Source organism: Impatiens glandulifera, chromosome 7 (assembly GCF_907164915.1).
Source record: "Impatiens glandulifera chromosome 7, dImpGla2.1, whole genome shotgun sequence".
NCBI lineage: Eukaryota > Viridiplantae > Streptophyta > Magnoliopsida > Ericales > Balsaminaceae > Impatiens > Impatiens glandulifera.
This window is the reverse complement of record NC_061868.1, coordinates 8,754,436-8,774,493: the sequence shown is the minus strand read 5'-3', so window position 1 is coordinate 8,774,493 and position 20,058 is coordinate 8,754,436. Positions and strand designations below refer to the sequence as shown.

The following is a 20,058-nucleotide window of genomic DNA, read 5'->3' as shown; positions in this document are numbered from 1 at the left end:
CCACTTGTGTGGTAATTGGTAAATAAATCCCATCAATTTAAGGGCTTGTTTGATTTGGGTTGTTTCAATAATTTTCAAATAATTCACTATCTTTGTAAGTATTCCTCATTAATTAGAAGCTGTTAATTGTTTGGATAATTTGGAATAATTTGATGTAAAATATAATTTAATTAATAAATTAAAAAAACAATATGACAGCATTTATAAAAAATAATCCACATCAAAAAGCTTGGCATTAAACAAGTACTAAGCAAAAAGTTGAAAAGAAAGAGTACTTTTTTTTTGTTTAAGAGAATTTTAAAATGGAATATTAGGGAAGATGGCACTAAGAAAAGTAAAAGAAAAAAATGGATGGTTTATGGTTGATATGCAGGGAAGTTTGGTGGTAATGTAGTATGTTTTATTTTTCTTTACTTTATGCGATGATTAGTTGATTTATTTAGTGTAGTTCGTTTTTTAAATTTATACTTTTAATCAAATTTAAACGTAGTCGGTTTGTTTAAAGGTCGGTCCATATCGCATTATGTAGTCAATAGTACTAAATAACATTAAATATCATTTTCGTAATTGTTTTTGAGTTGTCGATGTCAATATTGTTGTGGAAATCGTAGTTTGAGTTACATGGTAATTAAGATGCATACCGTTGTTTGTTTTATGGTTTAATTTTGTTTTTTTATTAATTTATGTCTAATTCTTATTATTGTTTTTTTTATTATCAATTTTGTTGTTTTAATGCAAGACTTGCTTTTTATAAATGAACTTTTGTTAGATGAGGTAAAGTTTGGTGGGAATGTAATCCAAGTATTGTTAATTAAATGCATTATCCAAGTCATTTGAGAAGTGATTTTCTTAAATTCATATTTATAAAAAAAAATTAATTAACTAAAGGGGTTTCTCAAAAAATGAATTACTCAATAAGATACAAAAAAAATACAAAAAAAAAATTAATGATTTTTTAGTGATTTATTCTTATGTAAGTAATATTTTTCGGAGATAATAAATTTTCTTGATAACAATCCATCACGATACTTCTTTGATTTGTATAGTTATTTATTGTTTTGTGTTATTAAACTTTTAGAAAATTATTTGCAGAAAACAAAGTTAATGTGATTTAGTTATTATTCAATATCTAAATTTAAATTTAGAATAAAACGATGACAATAGACTGTGGACCCCTACAAGGCATACAATCACATTATTTGTTTGATTCTTGTGCGATTTCTCTCTATTCTCGTTTGTTCGTGTTCAATTATATTTTGTTGTTTTTTCTTCAATGTAGAAAAATTTGGTATAATGTAATTTAAGCAATGTTAGGTTAGGTTAAATGATTTGTTCAACTTACTTTAAATGATTAGTTGAGTCATTCGATGAGTCACTCTTTATCAACTTATACTCATATTAAAAATTAAACATATTCAATAGTGAATAAATGTTACAATAAAACCAAATTTCTTTCAAATTGTTTTAGAATAAAGTTTAAATAAAAAAAAAAAAACAAATACTAATATAATTATTCTCTATCTTATAAGTGTAACCAATTATTGGACCTAAATGAAATTTTCATTTCTATCAAACCCTAAGTAAATTAATTATCAATATTTACCCTTAGAAACATGATATATTTACGATCATGCCACAAGTCATCTTTTTCTCTGTTCCTCGCATTTTAAATGCAAAAAAATAGTGGGACCATAACCCACCTCCCTTTTCCTTCTATATAAAGCTTCAACTCTTCTTCTTCCATGGCCAAGCTTCCCTTTCTTCAACCTCTTGCTCCCCACTTACCCTTCATTAATCTCTGAAACTTTTCATTTCTTTTCTTAACCATGCCTGAAGCTCCAAATATCCTGTTACCTAAAGACTCCGATTACAATCTTTTAGAAAAAAACAAAAAGGTTTTTCAGTTCATTGAGGATGTGACGTCAAATCCCGACGAAGTTCAACGACGGGTATTGGCTGAAATCCTGACACAGAACGCCGGAGTTGAGTACTTAAGGCGACATGATTTTACTAATGGAGAAACCGATCGAGAAACGTTTAAGAAATTGTTGCCTGTTGTTTCTTATGAGGATTTACAGTCTGATATCAATCGAATCGCTAATGGAGATAAATCTGCGATTCTATCTTCACGACCCATTTCTGAATTCTTAACAAGGTTTGTCTTTTATACTGCTGTTATATGATTATATGATTCCCCTGTTTTTTAAAACATGTTTTTTTTTTCTGGGTTATCGTCTAGCTCGGGAACTTCTGGAGGAGAGAGAAAGCTTATGCCCACCATTGAAGATGAGCTTGATAGGAGATCACATCTTTACAGTCTCCTAATGCCAATAATGAGTCAATTCGTTTGATTTAGATAAGGAAAAGGAATGTATTTCTTATTCACAAAATCAGAAGCTAAAACACCCGGAGGTCTTTTAGCCCGACCCGTTTTAACCAGTTTCTATAAAAGTAATCATTTTCGAGAAAGACCATATGATCCGTATACAAATTACACTAGCCCAAATGAAACCATTCTCTGCCCGGATTCATACCAGAGTATGTATTCCCAAATGCTATGCGGGTTATGCCAGCATAATGAAGTCCTCCGGGTCGGGGCAGTTTTCGCCTCTGGTTTCATCCGGGCTATCCGTTTCCTAGAGAAACATTGGCCACTACTCTGTCATGATATCCGTACTGGTGTACTAAACCCACAAATAACCGACCCATCTGTTAGGGAAGCTGTTGAAAGGATTCTGAAACCCGACCCGGATTTGGCTTTTTTCTTTGAAACTGAATGCGGGCGGGAATCATGGCAGGGGATTATAACCCGGTTGTGGCCTAATACTAAATATGTTGATGTTATTGTGACAGGGACTATGTCACAGTATATTCAAACTCTTGATTATTATAGTAATGGTCTTCCTCTTGTTTGCACCATGTATGCTTCTTCTGAATGCTATTTTGGTGTTAATCTTAATCCTCTTTGTAACCTGGTGAAGTCTCCTATACCCTAATCCCAACAATGGCGTATTTTGAGTTCTTACCTGTAAACAGAAACAATGGTAATGTCCCAAAAGCTCTCAACGAGAAAGAACAGCAGGAATTGGTTGATCTCGCCGATGTTAAACTCGGCCATGATTATGAACTCGTCGTCACAACTTACTCCGGTGAGTAAACTATTCAAATCTTCAATCTTTTTTCATGGCTTTATCCTAATCACAAAAAAAAACTGTTTTTTTATCAGGGTTATACAGATACAGAGTTGGTGATGTGTTAAGAGTGGCTGGATTCAAGAACAAAGCGCCGCAATTCACTTTCATATGTCGGAAAAACGTGGTTTTAAGCATTGATTCTGACAAGACAGACGAGGTTGAGTTACAAAACGCGGTGAAGAACGCAGTGAACCATTTGGTTCCATTCGACGCGACGGTTACAGAGTACACTAGCTATGCTGATTTAACAACGATTCCTGGTCATTATGTTCTGTTTTGGGAACTAAGTGTTAAAGGTTCGACTCCTATTCCACCTTCTGTATTTGAAGATTGTTGTTTGGCGATTGAGGAATCGCTGAATAGCGTTTATAGACAGGGGAGAGTGGCGGATAAATCTATTGGAGCGTTGGAGATTAAAGTGGTGGAAAGTGGAACTTTTGATAAGTTGATGGATTATGCGATTAGTTTGGGTGCGTCTATTAATCAGTATAAAACGCCGCGATGTGTTAAATTTGCGCCGATTGTTGAGCTTTTGAATGCTAGGGTTGTTAAGAGTTATTTTAGCCCGAAATGTCCTAAATGGGTTGCTGGGCATAAGCTATGGGTAGGAGGAAACAACAACTGATCAACCCAAAAAAAAGGGAAAAAAATGTAATGGTTTGATTATGTTTAGGAAAGGCAACATTTTGCTCCCATCTAGGTTTAACCCATCGATCTGTTTTTATTTTGTTTTTTTCTTGTTGCTGGTTGTTTATTTGTGTCTTTGCATTTTAACTACTATTAATGTTCAGTTTGATTTAGGAAGTTGCAATTAGCCATGTACAAAAGCTTCTACTCTCAACTACTTTGCATGCTTAAATTGGATTTGTATTTGACTTATTTGAAAACACTTTTTAAACTTAATTTAAGTATGAATTTAAAGGGAAAATGTTAAAAATTTATAAATATATATAATAAGGTAAAAATCCGTAAAAATAAACGATCAAACTAACCCTTAAGAACCGGGTTTGAAAAGTTTAGGGCTCATTTGAGAAAGAGTTTTTTTTGAATTTTATTTGGGGTTTTCCTCCAAAATCCATGTATGATTCAATTAATTAAAAAAATTGTTTATATAAATGTATGACCAAAATTATCCCATAGCGGTTCTACTTTTAGAAATTAATTAATATTTTTTTAATATTTTAATAAATAAAAATATTGAATTAAGGAAAAAAAAAATCAATATTCACCATCTCAAAGAAGCCAACTAGGTTAAGAATGATGGTAAAATAGTAAAATCGTATGGTTTGAATGCATGTACGGAAATTACCTTTATACCCTACGAATAGTCTATTTCATCTTAGACCGCCACCTATTTAGGGAAGACAATATCTTAACGACTTGTATGGTTTATTCGGGTTAATTTGAGATTAATCTTAACTCAATATAATTAATTCAATTAAAATATTAAATAAAGTACATTAAATCAATTATTTTATCTTATTTAAAAAAAATTAATTTGAGGTTGAGGAAAACCTCAAATTAGTTTGATTAGATGGAAAGAGGGACCTAGTTTCTCCGGATACTTTGAAAATATGAGTTTCGACTTTCAAGAGACCCTCTTATACAAGACCTTCACGACTTAATTTCATGTTTTTAGAATATCTATTTATTTGTTCACTTTAACATTAGTTATCGATTTTCTGGTCTTAAAATTTTGTAGTTGAGTAGATGTAATAAATGTGGGATGATGGTAGATGACGGAGTTTTAAAATTTGATGGTGGTGAGCTTCCGTCAAAAATATGTTAGAACAACGTTCAAATAGTTTCGCGAATAAATTAAACACCGGAGAAGACTTAATAATATAGAGATAACTTTAAATGAAAGCATGTTGATCTTAGGGTCACAAAATGGTGATTCATATTTCTCGTGATATCTTACGTTTGACAAGATATTAATTCTTTTAAGCTTGATCATTGTTACAAATTATTTGTAGAGATTGCCCCATATGACTTTCTATATGAGAAGTAATGAGATTCTAATTTCCCTTCAAAAACCTCGTTTTTTGAATTGAGTGTTATGCATGGAGAGATCTGACGGATGATAGATGTATGAAAAATGTGTATTATGGTTAGTCGTTGTAGAATGTGTTGCGAAAAGGTGAAGACGATACTTCACTTGCTTTTGCATTGTAAGTGAGTGACTACGATTTGGAGCCTACTTTGGAACATGATTGGCAATGAGTGAGTGATGATGCCTGAGTCAATCGTTGATTGTTCGGATGTTTGGATAGAAACTATGAGTTCGATTGAAATGAGTCGATGAGTCTCTATCCCGATTATTTTCTAGTGGATTATTTGGCTCGAAAGAAACTGAAGGACGTTGAGTGATCGAACTCGATCTATGCGTTTACTCCACAACGATATTATCATGACAATATGAGAGATCTCTTCTAGAAAATTAGTGTAGGCGGTTGGTAAACAAATTGATATTTTTTAAGATCTCCGAGCTCGTTAATGTTAGAGTTTATGTTTAATTTGTTTATTCGTTGATGATCATTTTTTGTTTAGATTTTCATTGTATGCTCAAATAGTTAATTTCGTTATTTTGAGTGTGTTTGATGATTAGGTAAACTTTCGTGTTTTTGTATTATTTTTGTCGTTATGCTTAAACGATTATCATTTATATCATATTGCATTAACTTTAAAAAAAATGATGACGTTGAATGTTAAAATGTTGGGAATGATGAGATTTCAAGAAGAGTAATGATAGGGAACGCGAATCTGGTGCCGCGAAAGTGCACGAAAATAGAATATTCCTTTTTAAAGACGGAATATTCTCTCTCCTCTTACTAATTATTTTTTTTTATACTTCTATCGATTAATTTATCCCTATTATCACGATTAATTATTTCATTAATTTTTTCTCTCATAAAATAACTCAACACTTTACAATAAATTTTCACATTAAATATTTTATTTAAATATTTTAATAATATTTAAATAATATTAATGTATTGGATTTATTAATTTATTTTTTCACTAAACCCTAATCTCTAAATTCTAAACCCTAAATTCTAAACCCTAAATTTTAAACCTTAAACCCTAATTAATATCATTGTTTATTGTTTAGTTAAATTATGAATTTATCTCTTTTATTTTTTTTTATATTTTATGACTTTTCAATTCCTTTATTTATCAAATATTTTTTATTTATTCTTTATGCCCTCTTTTTTCTTATTATTTTTTTATTGACTTATTAATTATTTTCTCTCCACAATTGGTGACTAATTATTAATAATTAATTTTTTTTCACTCATTTCTTTGATAAATTCATAATTCAACTAAACTAACCTTAATATTAATTAATATTAAAGATATTAATTAGAGTTTAGGATTTAGAGTTTAGGGTTTAAATAAATTAATTAGTGAGATAAATTAATTGATTAGTGAGAGAGAAAGAGAGATAAATTAATTAATTCGTAGAAAAGGCAGAGAGAGAGAGATAATTAATTAATAAGAGGGGAGAGAATATTCCGTGTTTAAATAGAATATTCTATTTTCGCGGACTTTCGCGGCCCAGATTCGCGTTCCCTATCATTACTCTTTCAAGAATAGGTGGCGGTGAATGTAAAAATATTGAAAAGAAAGGTGAAGAAATGGAAATATAGTCTAAAACAATTGTTAAAATATATATAAATATATGTAATATATTATGACGATATTATAAATTGTGATAATATCATTATATTATATATATATTAGTTTATACAACTAAGACTATCTCCTTTTAGGTGGTAGAATTTTACCTTCCGCAACATAATTTTGTTAATTTGTATAGAGAAGTCCTATATTCTCTTTCCATTTCGAAATTTGATAGAATAACATGGGTTAATTCATTCTCTAATATTATGTTAAAGTATTTTAAATAAAACCTATATAATAATAAAAAAAAGCAAATAATTGTGTATGAAAATAAAGAACTACACTGATTTATGAATATGTTTGTATTATTTGATGATCCATCAAAAATAGTTAAAATTACAATAGATAGAAATAAAACAAAAATTACTAAAACTTTAAGTTAATATTAAAGTTAAAATTCATATCATTTTAACTTCTTAAATTAAAAAAATATTAATTTTTATACAAAATAAATAGTAAATTGTAGATAAAATCCGAGAGCTTAGATTGAATGTGATTGTGTCCAGGATTTTGATCAAAAACTTAATAATCATTGTATATATTTTCAACCACATTAAAATACTAAAGTATTCTTACTATCTTTACAAATTTTAAATATAATAATTTAACTAATTAAAATTTTCATTTTAATATTTTTTTTACTAGAACCATAAAATAACCCACCTACAATAAGCTTCAAAAAATATTTAGAGAGATAATGATTGATTTAGTTATTTATCCTTAAATATTTTGAGTGTTATTATAGTCTTTAATATATAAAAAAAATAGAATTTATACGATTTTTCTCACATTTTCTCTTATCACTTTGATTTGATTCTTAAAATATAACTTCTAATTTTAATTTCTTAAATAAAAAAAATATAATTAACTATTTTTAGTGTTTATTTATTCTTGCTAATGTGTTATTTTTCCTTATTCTTTCACCTGTTGTTTCGTTATAAAGAGAAATTTATTAATTTAAAAATTAAAGATTATCATCATAACCATTTTTTTTCATCCTAAGCATTTTACTTATTATATTTATTTTATTTCTATTAAAAAAAACTAGCTTGGCACTTACTTTCAGATATTCATTTTAACTTTTTTTATCATGAACTCACCGATTTCTTCTTTTGGGACCTTTTAACCTTATTTTTTAGTCAACCAATAATATCATTTCTTACCTAATAAGTCTCTCATATTATTAATCTCGTGACATTACTTTTACATCCAACCATCTCAACAGTAACAACACCTCTTACCCTCACTTTTTATAAATCAACTATCTCATCATGTCACAAACCTTTTTAGTTTCACTTTTTCGGTAAACCAATAATCTCATTCATATATTTAATAACCAATTATTTTATCTCCAATGAACCTCTCATTACTAATCTCGTGACTTCACTTCAAATATTTTGTACCTCAACTCTCATATGATTACTGCGACCTCTTTACCCTCACTTTGGCAAACCAACTACCAATATAATCGATATCTCATCTTGTGACATCATTTTTACACTTCGGTCAACCAACCATCTCATTCACACATTTAACCACCAATATCTCATTTTTAATATCGTGACCTCACTCACTTTCATACATCTCTTATCCCTCACCAAACCAACCACCAAAATCCCAATTGACATCTTCATCTCATGACCTCACACTTTATATGCCTATCATCCCTCGATAAACTAACCATCGATCTCAATCGAACTCTATTCTCGTGACCTCACATGTTAGTCAATCAACATCCCACGCAGCCAGATACAGTAGAGCCGCGCGCGCGCCCGCATTGGATCAACCAACAGGACTAACTGACCCCCGTTAGTCAAGCCGTTGACCGTCAACGAAACGCAGGACGCCATTAGCCGAAACGACTTCGTTTCAGCTGTCTTCTTCGTTGGAACACTACGCTCGCCGGAATCGCGACCTCGTCGACGTACAATCTTCTAGAAGCTCTAGCTTCCTCCACGGGTGATTAAATTCCTTGATTATTTTGGCCATGTGCTCCTCTCGTCAGCGCCTACGATAGCCCTTTATTTAGAAGCCTTATCCTGCCCTAGATAAGGTTTCTAGCTATCGGAGATAAGATTATGTATAAGTTTGTTGGAGGGTAAAATTGTCTCAAATTATTCCTCCTTAACCAACATATCTACCCTATAAATACTCCCCTATGGTCTGTAGACTAAATCATTAAATAATAACCCATCAATCACCGTATTTCATCCCCTGAATCCAAGCTTTGAAGATTCCGACGAATTCATTTTTGTTAAAACATGTTTCGACGATCCAAGCTTAAATTCAGGCTCTTGAATAACTGCCAACACATCCCAGGAGTGTTCTCCCACTGTTGCTATGCATCCATATCGTTTCTATTACGATTTGTGATTGAAAATTTTTATTTTTTTTTATTTTTCTTGTTTGATCAGTTTAATCGTGTTCTTATGTTTGATTGTGTGATTTCTTTGTTGAGAATAATTATATAATGTATGAGTTTTCTGTTGAAAAAGAATCTATCAAATCAACATGAATCAAATTTTAAAAAAAAATCTAAGCTTGAAAAAAATTTTTTAAAATCTTTGTGTTCTTGGTTTAAATATGGATTTTTTTGGTCTAGATAGTTACTATACTTGTTTGTTAACATGTTTGATTGATTTCTAAGCAACTGCAATCATGTTTTGATCAAATTAAAAATTTTAAAATAAAGCTTGAAAATTGGATTTTTGAAAATCTCTGTTCTTGCTTTTATCCCGGATTTTTTTATCCAATTAGTTGTTATACATGTTTGTTAACATGTTATGATGCAAGCAACTGTTTCATCACTTTGATCATGTTTAATCAAATTGAGTTTTTAAAATTTTTTAAATTTTGATTCAATCTTCAAAAAATGTTCTAATGATGTTATGATGTTCTTAATTTGGTTTAAACCAACTATATTAATCATTTCAAAGCTAATGGAAAAAATCAGCCCTTGAAATGGCATAATTTAAAAGATCCTAAAATTTAACCTAGAAATGGTGTTTTAAAATTGATCATTGTAAGGGTTTCTAACTCCAGATTTATGTTAGGGCTTTTGTTCTTCATGATCATATGAACTTACTGTAGCTTACGAATCGTGATATCATGATCCCAATCAAAATTTATAAGCTTCTGAAATTTCGGACCAAAATAAGAACACCCGGTCCTAAGGTTTTAGCCTAGGACCGAAAAAATAGACCTTGAACTGTGGGTTAGGACTAGTAACATTTTTTCAGGACCGTGGAGTAAGACCAACAATTTTCTGCCAGTACCATGGAGCAAGACCGACAATTTTCTACTAGGACCGTGGAGCAGGACTGGTGTTCTTCACCCAAGACCGTGGAGTAAGACCGGTGTTCTTCAGCTAGGACCGTGGAGCAGAACTAGTGTTCTTTAGCTAAGACCGAGGACTAGGACTAGGACCGAGCTTTCTAGCCATAGGACCGAGGACTAGTACCGATAAACCTAACCCTAAGACTGAACCCTCACTTAGCCTAGGACCGATAAACCTAATCCTAAGACCGAGCCCTCAATTAGCCTATGATCGATAAACCTAATCCTAACTCTAGACCTATAACTAATAACTACCTAGCCCTAGAACCAAGTACTTAGACCTATGACCGATAACTACCTAGCCCTAGAACCGAGTACCTAGACCGATAGACTTAACTAGCACCGAGCCTCCCTGGGTCTTCGACCGAGCCACCCGAGTTTGGGACCGAGCCACCCGAGTTTGGGATCGAGCCTCCCGAGCCTAGGACCAAGCTTTCTAATCCCTTGACTTATGCAACCGAGCCATGGTCCGAACCACACCTGTCTTGATCGTGCTCGACTAAGCCTAGATCGGCCAAACTGAACCCAGACCCTAGGACTCCGGTCTTAGGGCCTGTTTGGTTCCCCTTTTCAAAATCTAAAATTATTTTTGTAATTTTGGAACCCGAACGCATTTTTAAATTATCATGAAAGGTTAGAAAATAATATATTTTTTTATATTTTCGAGATATTTCATAAACCAATGTTTTGGATAAGGACCCGTTTAGAATTTATGTTTAAATTATAACATTCTCCTCTATTATTTTAAGATTCTGTTAAATCTGAACGCCGACGCAACATGTACACACCCCTTTTAAATAGTTTTCTACAATTATTTAAAGTCTATCCTCATTTAGGACCCATGGGATACTAATTAAAGATAAGGAATGTTATAATTGGATTTATAAAAACCAAACTTTGTTTATTTTAGAAGAATTTTAAAAACGTCCTTAAGCGGGCATGGAAGACATAGCGCGAAAGCCTTTTCCCGAGCGTAAATAGATAACGAACCACCTTTTTTCAGAAACTTTGGTATAAATACGTTTGTATACGTATCATTTATTAATTTTCATAAAATCTTTTGGCGACTTTGATTTTCAAACAAATAATCTTTAAATTAATTAGGTTTTATTAATTTAAATCGGGTTCAGTTTAAATTGTTATTTAGCCTCCCAGATTATTTAAAATTTGAACAAAGGATTAATTATTTTTACATGATTAATTTCTTACCGCTCCAGATTTTAAAAATCTTTTAAAAATTAAATGTTTCATTTTAAATGATGCCTAACACGCAAACCAATGTTGAAATGCATCGAACTTCGATTTTTCTCGCGGTAGTCTCTCCATATTGCCACGTGTCTCTTGACGCGTGATAAGTTATGGGTTGGGACATAGACTGGGGGTACCCTTACACGTTCAAATTTAAATAATTTTTAGGTTTGTCATTATCAAATTAAAATATGATTTTTATAAAATCTAGATTTAAATTAATTAAAAATTATTAATGTGAAACAGAGTCGTCAATTGATTTTTGAAAATCAATTAAAAAGTATACGTGTACAAACATATTTTTAGCTAGAGTTTTTTTTAATTCGTAGTTTGGTGATACTCGGGAGAGGGTTTCTGCGCTTCATCCTCCGTACCCGTTTAGAAATAATCTGTAATTATAAATTTGACTTTTAAAAATCGATTCTATAACGTTTATTTAACTGATTATTCTTTTTGTGCTAGGCATGCATATGTTTGTGCGTATTTTAAAAAAAAATGTATAAACAATTATTTAAATGCTAATATTTATTGATGATGATGATTAGGGAGGAAAATACCCGAAGAACATCAGTATTTAAAGGTATTAGGGTTCAAACATAAATCCCAAATTAATAAGATTTGTCAAAACATGTTTGTGTAGAAATATCCATAAAATATTTTAAAATCATTTTCTAATTTTTTGGAATTTTTAGAAGATGGTTTGAGGTTCCATAATTATAAAATAACTTTATAAATTGAAAATCGGAACTGAACAGGCCTTAGGACAGTGTCCTAGTTCCTATGTTCATTTTATCGGTCGGAGCTAAAAGCCCTCAGTCCTAGTCGAGAACCTCTCGGTCGGAGTTTAGGATCCTCGGGTTCAGGATCCCTGGTCGGAGGTGCCGAGGCTTCTCGATCCTAGGCTAGAATTCTCTACTGGGTTTTAGAATTCTTGGTCGGATGCCTCGGTCCTTGGTGGAAGTTATTAGTCCTAGATTCGGAATTTCTTGGTCGGATGTGAGACTCCTCGGTTCTAGGTCTGACTTATCGGTCAGACCTCTCGGTCCTAGGTGGAAGTCATCGGTCTTGGGTTTGAGAGTTCTCGGTCGGGTGGACTCCTTGGTCCTAGGTCTGACTTCTCAGTTAGATGTAAAAATCATCAGTCGGACCTCTTGGTCTTGACTGAAAAGGCTCGGGACCTTTTGGTCATAGTTAAAATTTATCGGCCGTGACCGAAGATCCTCTGTCGGATCTCTCGATCCTGGTTGAACCTATCGGTCTTCAAGAACATCAAAAATAAGAAGTTTTTGCAATTTTGATGGAGACTTAGATCCTTTGATTCAAGAGCTTGAGTAGATTCACAAAGCTCATAGGAACATTAAAATCATCATCCCAAGGTATCATTCTATTTGGGTGATGATCAATTTGTTCAAAAAAGTTTATGGAGAAAATTTGGGTTTTTGGTTTTAAAATTGGTTTGAAATGTAAGGAGCTTATAATTAGTTTCTTATATTTCATATAATTGATTGATACCAAAGAATGAACACTAGCTGTTCATTTGAATAATTTCAAAAATTCAAAATTTTCATTTATTTTAAAATTTTCGATTTTGATCAAACATGATCCAAATAGTTGCCCAACATCATTAGAAACATGTTGAGAAGTTTTTTAAGTTGTTGTTTTTGAGGATTAACCCAAAAATAGAAAACCCATTTTTTAATTTTTCCAAATTCAAATTTGGTTTTTTTTGTTTGAGATCGATTGATCGGTTCTGACTTTCATAGAAAGCTTATAAATGATCATAAGATCGATTTCCAATCATCAAATTCAAAGTCCATACAACATATAAGCTTATGAAAATTGAAATATAAAAATTTCAATTTCAAACTAGAAGTATGAATTAAAAGATGATTGGAAATTTACCAAGTGTTGGAGAAAACTCCTTAGACCCTAAGGAAGTTTTCTAGATGATTGAATCCAAATTAAAAGATGATTGGAAATTTACCAAGTATTGGAGAACACTCCTTAGACATTAAGGAAGCTTTTTAGATGAATGAATTCAAGATTAAGGTCTTATGCAAAGATTTTAAAAAATCTGATAGCTTAAAGCTTTAATGACGGATTTTATGTAAATATTGATTCAAAGCTTGAGATTGAATTTCTATTTATAGCCTCTTTAAGTCGGTTGAAGCAACTAGATGTTGGAATAAGCATCTTTGATGCCTATAGATGTATGAGATATGATCACCATGATAGAGTGATCATTTCACCTTTTGAATTAGCCAAAATACTGGACTAACGACGGAGTTCCATCTTTGAATAATCAAAGATGACTGCGGTTCTTATCCTTTTGGTGATTGCGACGAGGAAGAAGATGTAATGAAAAACATTGGTTTTTTGGGCGAGAAAGCGGACGCAAAGCGGTCCGTTAGTGCGCCATTGCGTTTCAGCTAACATGCGTTAACTGATTCATTGCTTCGTGGGTGCGCACTTCTTCCGTTGTAGCGGGCAACGCGGTGTGCTCTCGGACACACAATTGAGAATTTATTTTCTATTTAAAACCTTAAGGATTTGTTTGAAATTAATTTTTCTTTCACCTTTTGACTTTATTTTTAATTCTTTAAAATATATTAAACATTTAAAATAAATATAACAATATTTTGCCAATTTATTTTATATTTTTAAGTTAAATAAATAATTTTTAGCGATAATTCGTGTACCATATTTCATCATAAATTTTTTATTTTAATTCCTTGATTTTTATAAAATTATTTTAAGATAAAATGAGTAGAACATTTGTTTTAAATAATTTTATTTGATTATTATCCTTAATTAATTAGGTTTTAATTATCACAATAATTAAATTAATTAATTATTTAATTGATTTTATTTATTTGAAATAAATCAAAATAATTATTTTAAATTTATAAATTGTGTATGTAGATTTTTAGCACATAAAAAAGACAACTAAATAGCGAGACTTATAAGATGTCTTTATATCCCTATAATTTTCTGATAGACTATCTGAAAGAAAAGAATTTAAGATCATTTAATAAATATAAGTAGACCGTTAAAGATTATTTATAATATCATTATTACGGGTGATGTTGGAGTTGAAATACATAAAACTTTTGAATTTTTTCCAAAATCTTATTACTCTTGTTGAAAACTTACAAACCAATTAATTGTGTTTATATTATTTTTTTTTATATTTTTTCTCTTATTTTTTTCTTTATTTTTAATGTTATTTTTATCGTTTTCTTAAATGGTTTTATTTTATTAAATGAATTCATAAAAAAAAACATTAAATATTTTTTCTAAAACTAATTCAAATAACCCAACTAAAATTAAGTCTGAGGGGCACATTTGAGAGGTAGTTTGATTTAAATTTTTAATGAGCTTTACCCAAAACCCTAGATTCCTATAATATTTTTGAACAATCAAAATGCTTAATTAATCAATCAAAAACCTTTAATTTAATTTTATAAAATTTAAATTTTAAATATAAAAAACCCTAATAACCAACTTTTTTTTATCAAACAATATCAAACCAATAGTTTTTCAAAACAATCAAAGCCTAAATTAAGGCTGAAAAAAAGAAGACAATAAATATGAATTATTGTTTCTTCAAGCAATGCATATATATGCAGAAAAACAGGGAAGAAAAAGACTATATATTATTCTTCTTCTCTACAAATTTGCATATTTTCTGTGTGGATTGTCGGGGTTCTGTGCGTGGGTATGGTGGGAGAAACAAACAAAAAGGAAAAAAACAAAAGAAATGATCCACATTGGCACGACACGATATATTATTCCCAATCGACCAGTATCATCAATTCTATCATATAAATTATATTCGATTAAACAGAAACAGATTATCAAATGCATGCTCTGCTTCCGGGGAACACCTTCTGAACCAAAAAAGATTTCTCAACAGTAGAGAGAGAGAGATTCATCTTCTTCAGACAAACAGACAGACAGAAAAGAGTTGCAGAGGCTCACTGAATCACTGCTCCAGGCGGTCCTTTTTCTTTTGTCGTCGTCCAACCTTATCAGATTCACAGATGATAATTTTGTTTTTTTAATTATTCAACTGTTTGTTAAGTAAACTATATAAAAAAAATAATGTTAAAAAGATTATTATTTGTCCAGTTTGCAACACATATTTCAAGAAAGCTTTTACAATTTTGCAAAATCCATTTTAAAAGCTTATTTGATGTTTTGTTATTTAGGATTTTTATTGTGTTTAAAAAAAATGTTTGATAATTTTGAGGTGGGGGTTTAGAATTTTAGATAGTTCATTATTTTAATGTTTTTTTATATTTAAAATTTAAACTTTATAAGGAAGTTAGGAAGATATTTTAGTAGTTTTATGATTTGGAGCTAGTTTATTATTAAAAAAATTTAAGTTTAATTTTAAATATAAAAATATCTATAATTTAACAAATTAAACTCTAAATAATTGACCTTTTTTTTTTTTTATCGGCTAACATATTTTTTAAAAGCAAAACTCAATAAAAATCATAAAAACACAATATCAAATGATAATTGATAATGTAATTGAATACTTTTTTTTAAATATCAAATTATTATTTGAGGCTTACATTTTAAATTGTGTTATATGATTCAAATTATCATAATTTTAATTATTTTGGATGTATTTTTTAAATTGTATTTTTTGATATCTATACAATTTAATTTGTTGAAAATAGTTTGAAAGACTATAAATATGTGTGATATTAAGAAAGATTTTAAAATTTTCGAAAAGAAATAAATTTGTATTTATTTTAACTCAACTTTGGAATAACATATATAATGATTTTGTGTAAGAAATACTAATTTGGAAATATTTGTATTTTAAATTAAGTATTTGTTTTTTGAATGTCTTAAAAAAATGTATGATATATGAGAATAAATAAATAAATAAAAATATCAAAGATAGAGAATTATATATTTTTTTATAAATGCGTTAAATTATATAAAAATAATATCATGTCAAAATAATAAAACGGACGTACATTCATTTGGAATCATCCATTTGAAAGAAAATTCAAATTATGATAATTTAAACTTTATATCATTCAAAGTTATTAGATAAAAAAATTAATAACCTAATATAATAATATCATAACAGTTCAAATGTTTGCAACACTTGACACAATTTACAAAAATTTTTCTTTTAAATTAACTATTTTGGTGACACATTTTTTATTAGAACTTTGTAAAAAAAAATAAAATAAAAAATTAGAACAGCCCCTCCTCTTATCATGTATCCTTCAATATTTTCAGCATTCTAACATTTTGTTCTGCATCATTTACCAAGTTTTGTCTTCTTTATATCACATTGAAACCTTGGTCACTTGTTATAACACGTTTTGTTTAGAGTGAGTTTGAAAGTCCTTTGGCCATTTTTTTTTACTGATTTTATCGTTTTAACTTAAAATATTGCATTAATATTTTTCAAAAAAGAAAAAAGTTGTCGGCAATAGATTATATTATAATATATATTATTATATATATAATATATATAATATCTGGTTAAAATGATTGATATGCTAATCTAACTATATAACACAATGACTTGACAAATGAAAATAATGGAATGCTTATATAACAAAGTCACTTTCATAATAGAATCCAAAAAAAAGTATTAGCTATCACCTAATTTGTTAGAACAACCTACATTAATAGTCTCCAATTTAAATGTCCTTACCGACAGTCTAAGATTTAGAGCTTGTGTGATCATTTGGGGTTAAAAAGAAGAAGTTACTTGAGTTTTTATTAGTTTAATTACTAAAACGTCTTTTTATAATAAAAATAAAATAAAAACTCGTATCTTAGCGATAGAACACAAGAACTAATGAATTCATTTATAAGAAAATCTCTAAAAAAAACAAATCAAACGAGTTCTTAACGTTATAGAGGAGGGATAAGACATTTAAAAGAAAATGATTAAAGCTATAAAGTTAACATGATTTAACCTCAAATAATCAAACTATTACTAAATTAATCCAACATGAGTGTTAGTGTGAGTGTGAGTATGATGAAAAGAAAACCTAGCTAGACTTAATGACATGTTTGGTCTAATCTAATCTAATCTAATTTAATCTTTCTTTTCAAACCATTTCCCCTTTCTTTCATACTTTGTTTCTCTTGACACTACTGATCTAAGTATAGACATTCCATTACTAAAGCTACCTTCCTTTATTTCTTCCTTGTTTGATTCATCTTATACAACCGTGATTTCAAATAACTTAGAATAGTTGAAAGAATAAGTTATTACGAATAAGTTGAATCAATGAGCGGAAAACCTAAATAATTCAGCTTACCTATTAACTTGATCAAACGTAAAAAAAAAGAAGAAAATATCGATAAGTTAGACTAAATAATCAATGAATTAGTTAGATCAAACTAACCTTAATTTATTTTCATTTTTTTTTTCTGTCACAAACAAAGGCCACTTACAAGTCAGAGCACTAAAAAAAGCCTAAGCTAGCAAAATAGGGTTATATCTTTAAATGTTTAAGTAAATATTTTAAGTGTGTCTTATAATACATATTATCCACTCTTTATCTTTACATACAAGAAATAAATTTTACATATATGAGGTAATACTAATAATGTTATATATCACATAGTTTAAGTGATAACTTATAGAAATCAATTTATCAAATTTATTAAAATAGGAGAACTCTATAACTTCTAACACACATAAGATAGGATTTTATATTGAATACTATTATTTATAAATGCAAAATGTTAGGTTTAAGTGCTAAGACTTGAGTTATATTCTTATTTAAAATGATTTAAGATGAAATTGATGTTATAAATATTGGAAAGGATGAATTAATAACTTTATGAATAAATACACTTTATATATTAAGTTATATATTAAAATATTAAGGGGTGGAGCTACTTGGAATAGTGGGTGGGCCCATCCTAGTAGTAGACTTGCTTGAATAATTATTTTTATAAAAATAAATTATTTAAAAATAATTATTGAAGGTGATTTTGAAAAGATAAAAATATTTGTAAGTAAAAAGACATAAAGAGTTTTAATATACCAGGATAAATTAATAAATAGTAATTTAATATAAAAAATATTTTGATATTTCGATTAATGAATTAAATGATGTGATAAATGATAAAGTAATTTAAAGATGTTTTTTTTAAATTTGAGTTATTCAATAACAAATACCGAACAAGACCTAGCTTCACCCAGTCCCAAAAATGACTCTAGATTGTGCAATAACCAACCCACATTATTTGTTGAATGTTTAAAAGATAAACACTTATAGTTAACAACATGTCAAAATATACATCATTTATCTTAAAATCAACTATAATCTTATATATTTATATGTTATAATATAAAATAAATAAAAAAACTTGAATACATTTGGTGTATTTAGGTAAATGTTTTTTCACATAAATTTAAACTCAATACAATCCTATAGTATGTTTCAAATAGTTGGTTCCCACATGTGAGCAAGTCTACTTGCAACAAACATTATTTCATGATAAACCATTTTTCAACTTAGCTCCTCACATCTAGCCTATAATGTTGTTAGAATTTCAATTTTGTCTATTCATAAATAGGAGTAGTAAATTAAATTATGTCTTTTCATCATTCATTCATACACCTCATTTAACTAAATATAATTAATAATTTTAGTATTGCATTTTTTTTTCTCTATTGAGATTTAGATAAAGTTTTTAATATAATATAGTTGAACAACAATGATATATATTATTTATACATAATTTGAGTTAAAATCATAAAATATTTGTGCACTATACATAATAAAATAAAATAAAAACCCTAATCCAATATTGACAAACAATTTCCCGAATGAAACGGGATGAGGATGAAATCAATTTCATGGATCATTGGTTGTTACTGTTTGGGAACATAACAGCAAAGATGAGTGAGAGTGAAGGCGATTGATGCATTAATGGACAACGAGATATGGGAAACTTTAAGAGATGAAAGTGAAAGAGATGAGGCCTTCTTTGAGGGAGAGTGCTGTAATTAGGGCTAGTTTGATTCAGATTTTAATAATAAGTAGCGATTTAGTAATAAATTGTCAAATTAATTTTAGTGATGCGATAACTTTACAACGTTATTATCATGACAATAGGAGAGATCTTTTCTGGAAAAACAGTGGAAGCGGTCGTTGAACTTGTTAATTTTCATGAAGAACTCTGAGCTCGATAACGTTAATTTTTATATTATGTTTATTCGTTGTTAAACATTTTTTTTTTGTTATGTTTTCAATTTTACTTTCAAATGGTTTTTCGTTGTGTTTAAAGTGTGTTTATTGAAAAAGTGAATACTCGTATTTTTTTTATTATTTTTTCGTTATTCTTAAACAACTATCATCTATATTATATTGCATTAAATTAAAAAAATATAATAATTTAAACGCATATCTATAATAGTGTATAAACATATTTTAACGTTTGACAAATAAACTGGACATATAATCTAAAATAAATAGAAGGATAATGAGTAATTAAGCATGTTGCATAAAAATAATTTAGTATAAAATTAAAAAATATTAATATATTATTGTAATGTACCAACTAACATATGTTTTAGTTTCTAAAAATGTAG

General features: G+C 29.2%; 1 protein-coding gene across 1 annotated transcript; it reads left to right on the top strand.

Annotated features, from left to right (window-relative positions):
• Nucleotides 1-1,795: 1,795 nt before the first annotated feature.
• Nucleotides 1,796-3,990, top strand: LOC124945572 (indole-3-acetic acid-amido synthetase GH3.5-like). Its single transcript, XM_047486028.1, is given in 4 exon segments — nt 1,796-2,155; nt 2,240-2,967; nt 2,970-3,149; nt 3,227-3,990. Coding segments are annotated over 3 exon segments (1,371 nt in total). The 5' UTR covers nt 1,796-2,155; nt 2,240-2,369; the 3' UTR covers nt 3,820-3,990.
• The last annotated feature ends 16,068 nt before the right edge of the window (nt 3,991-20,058 follow it).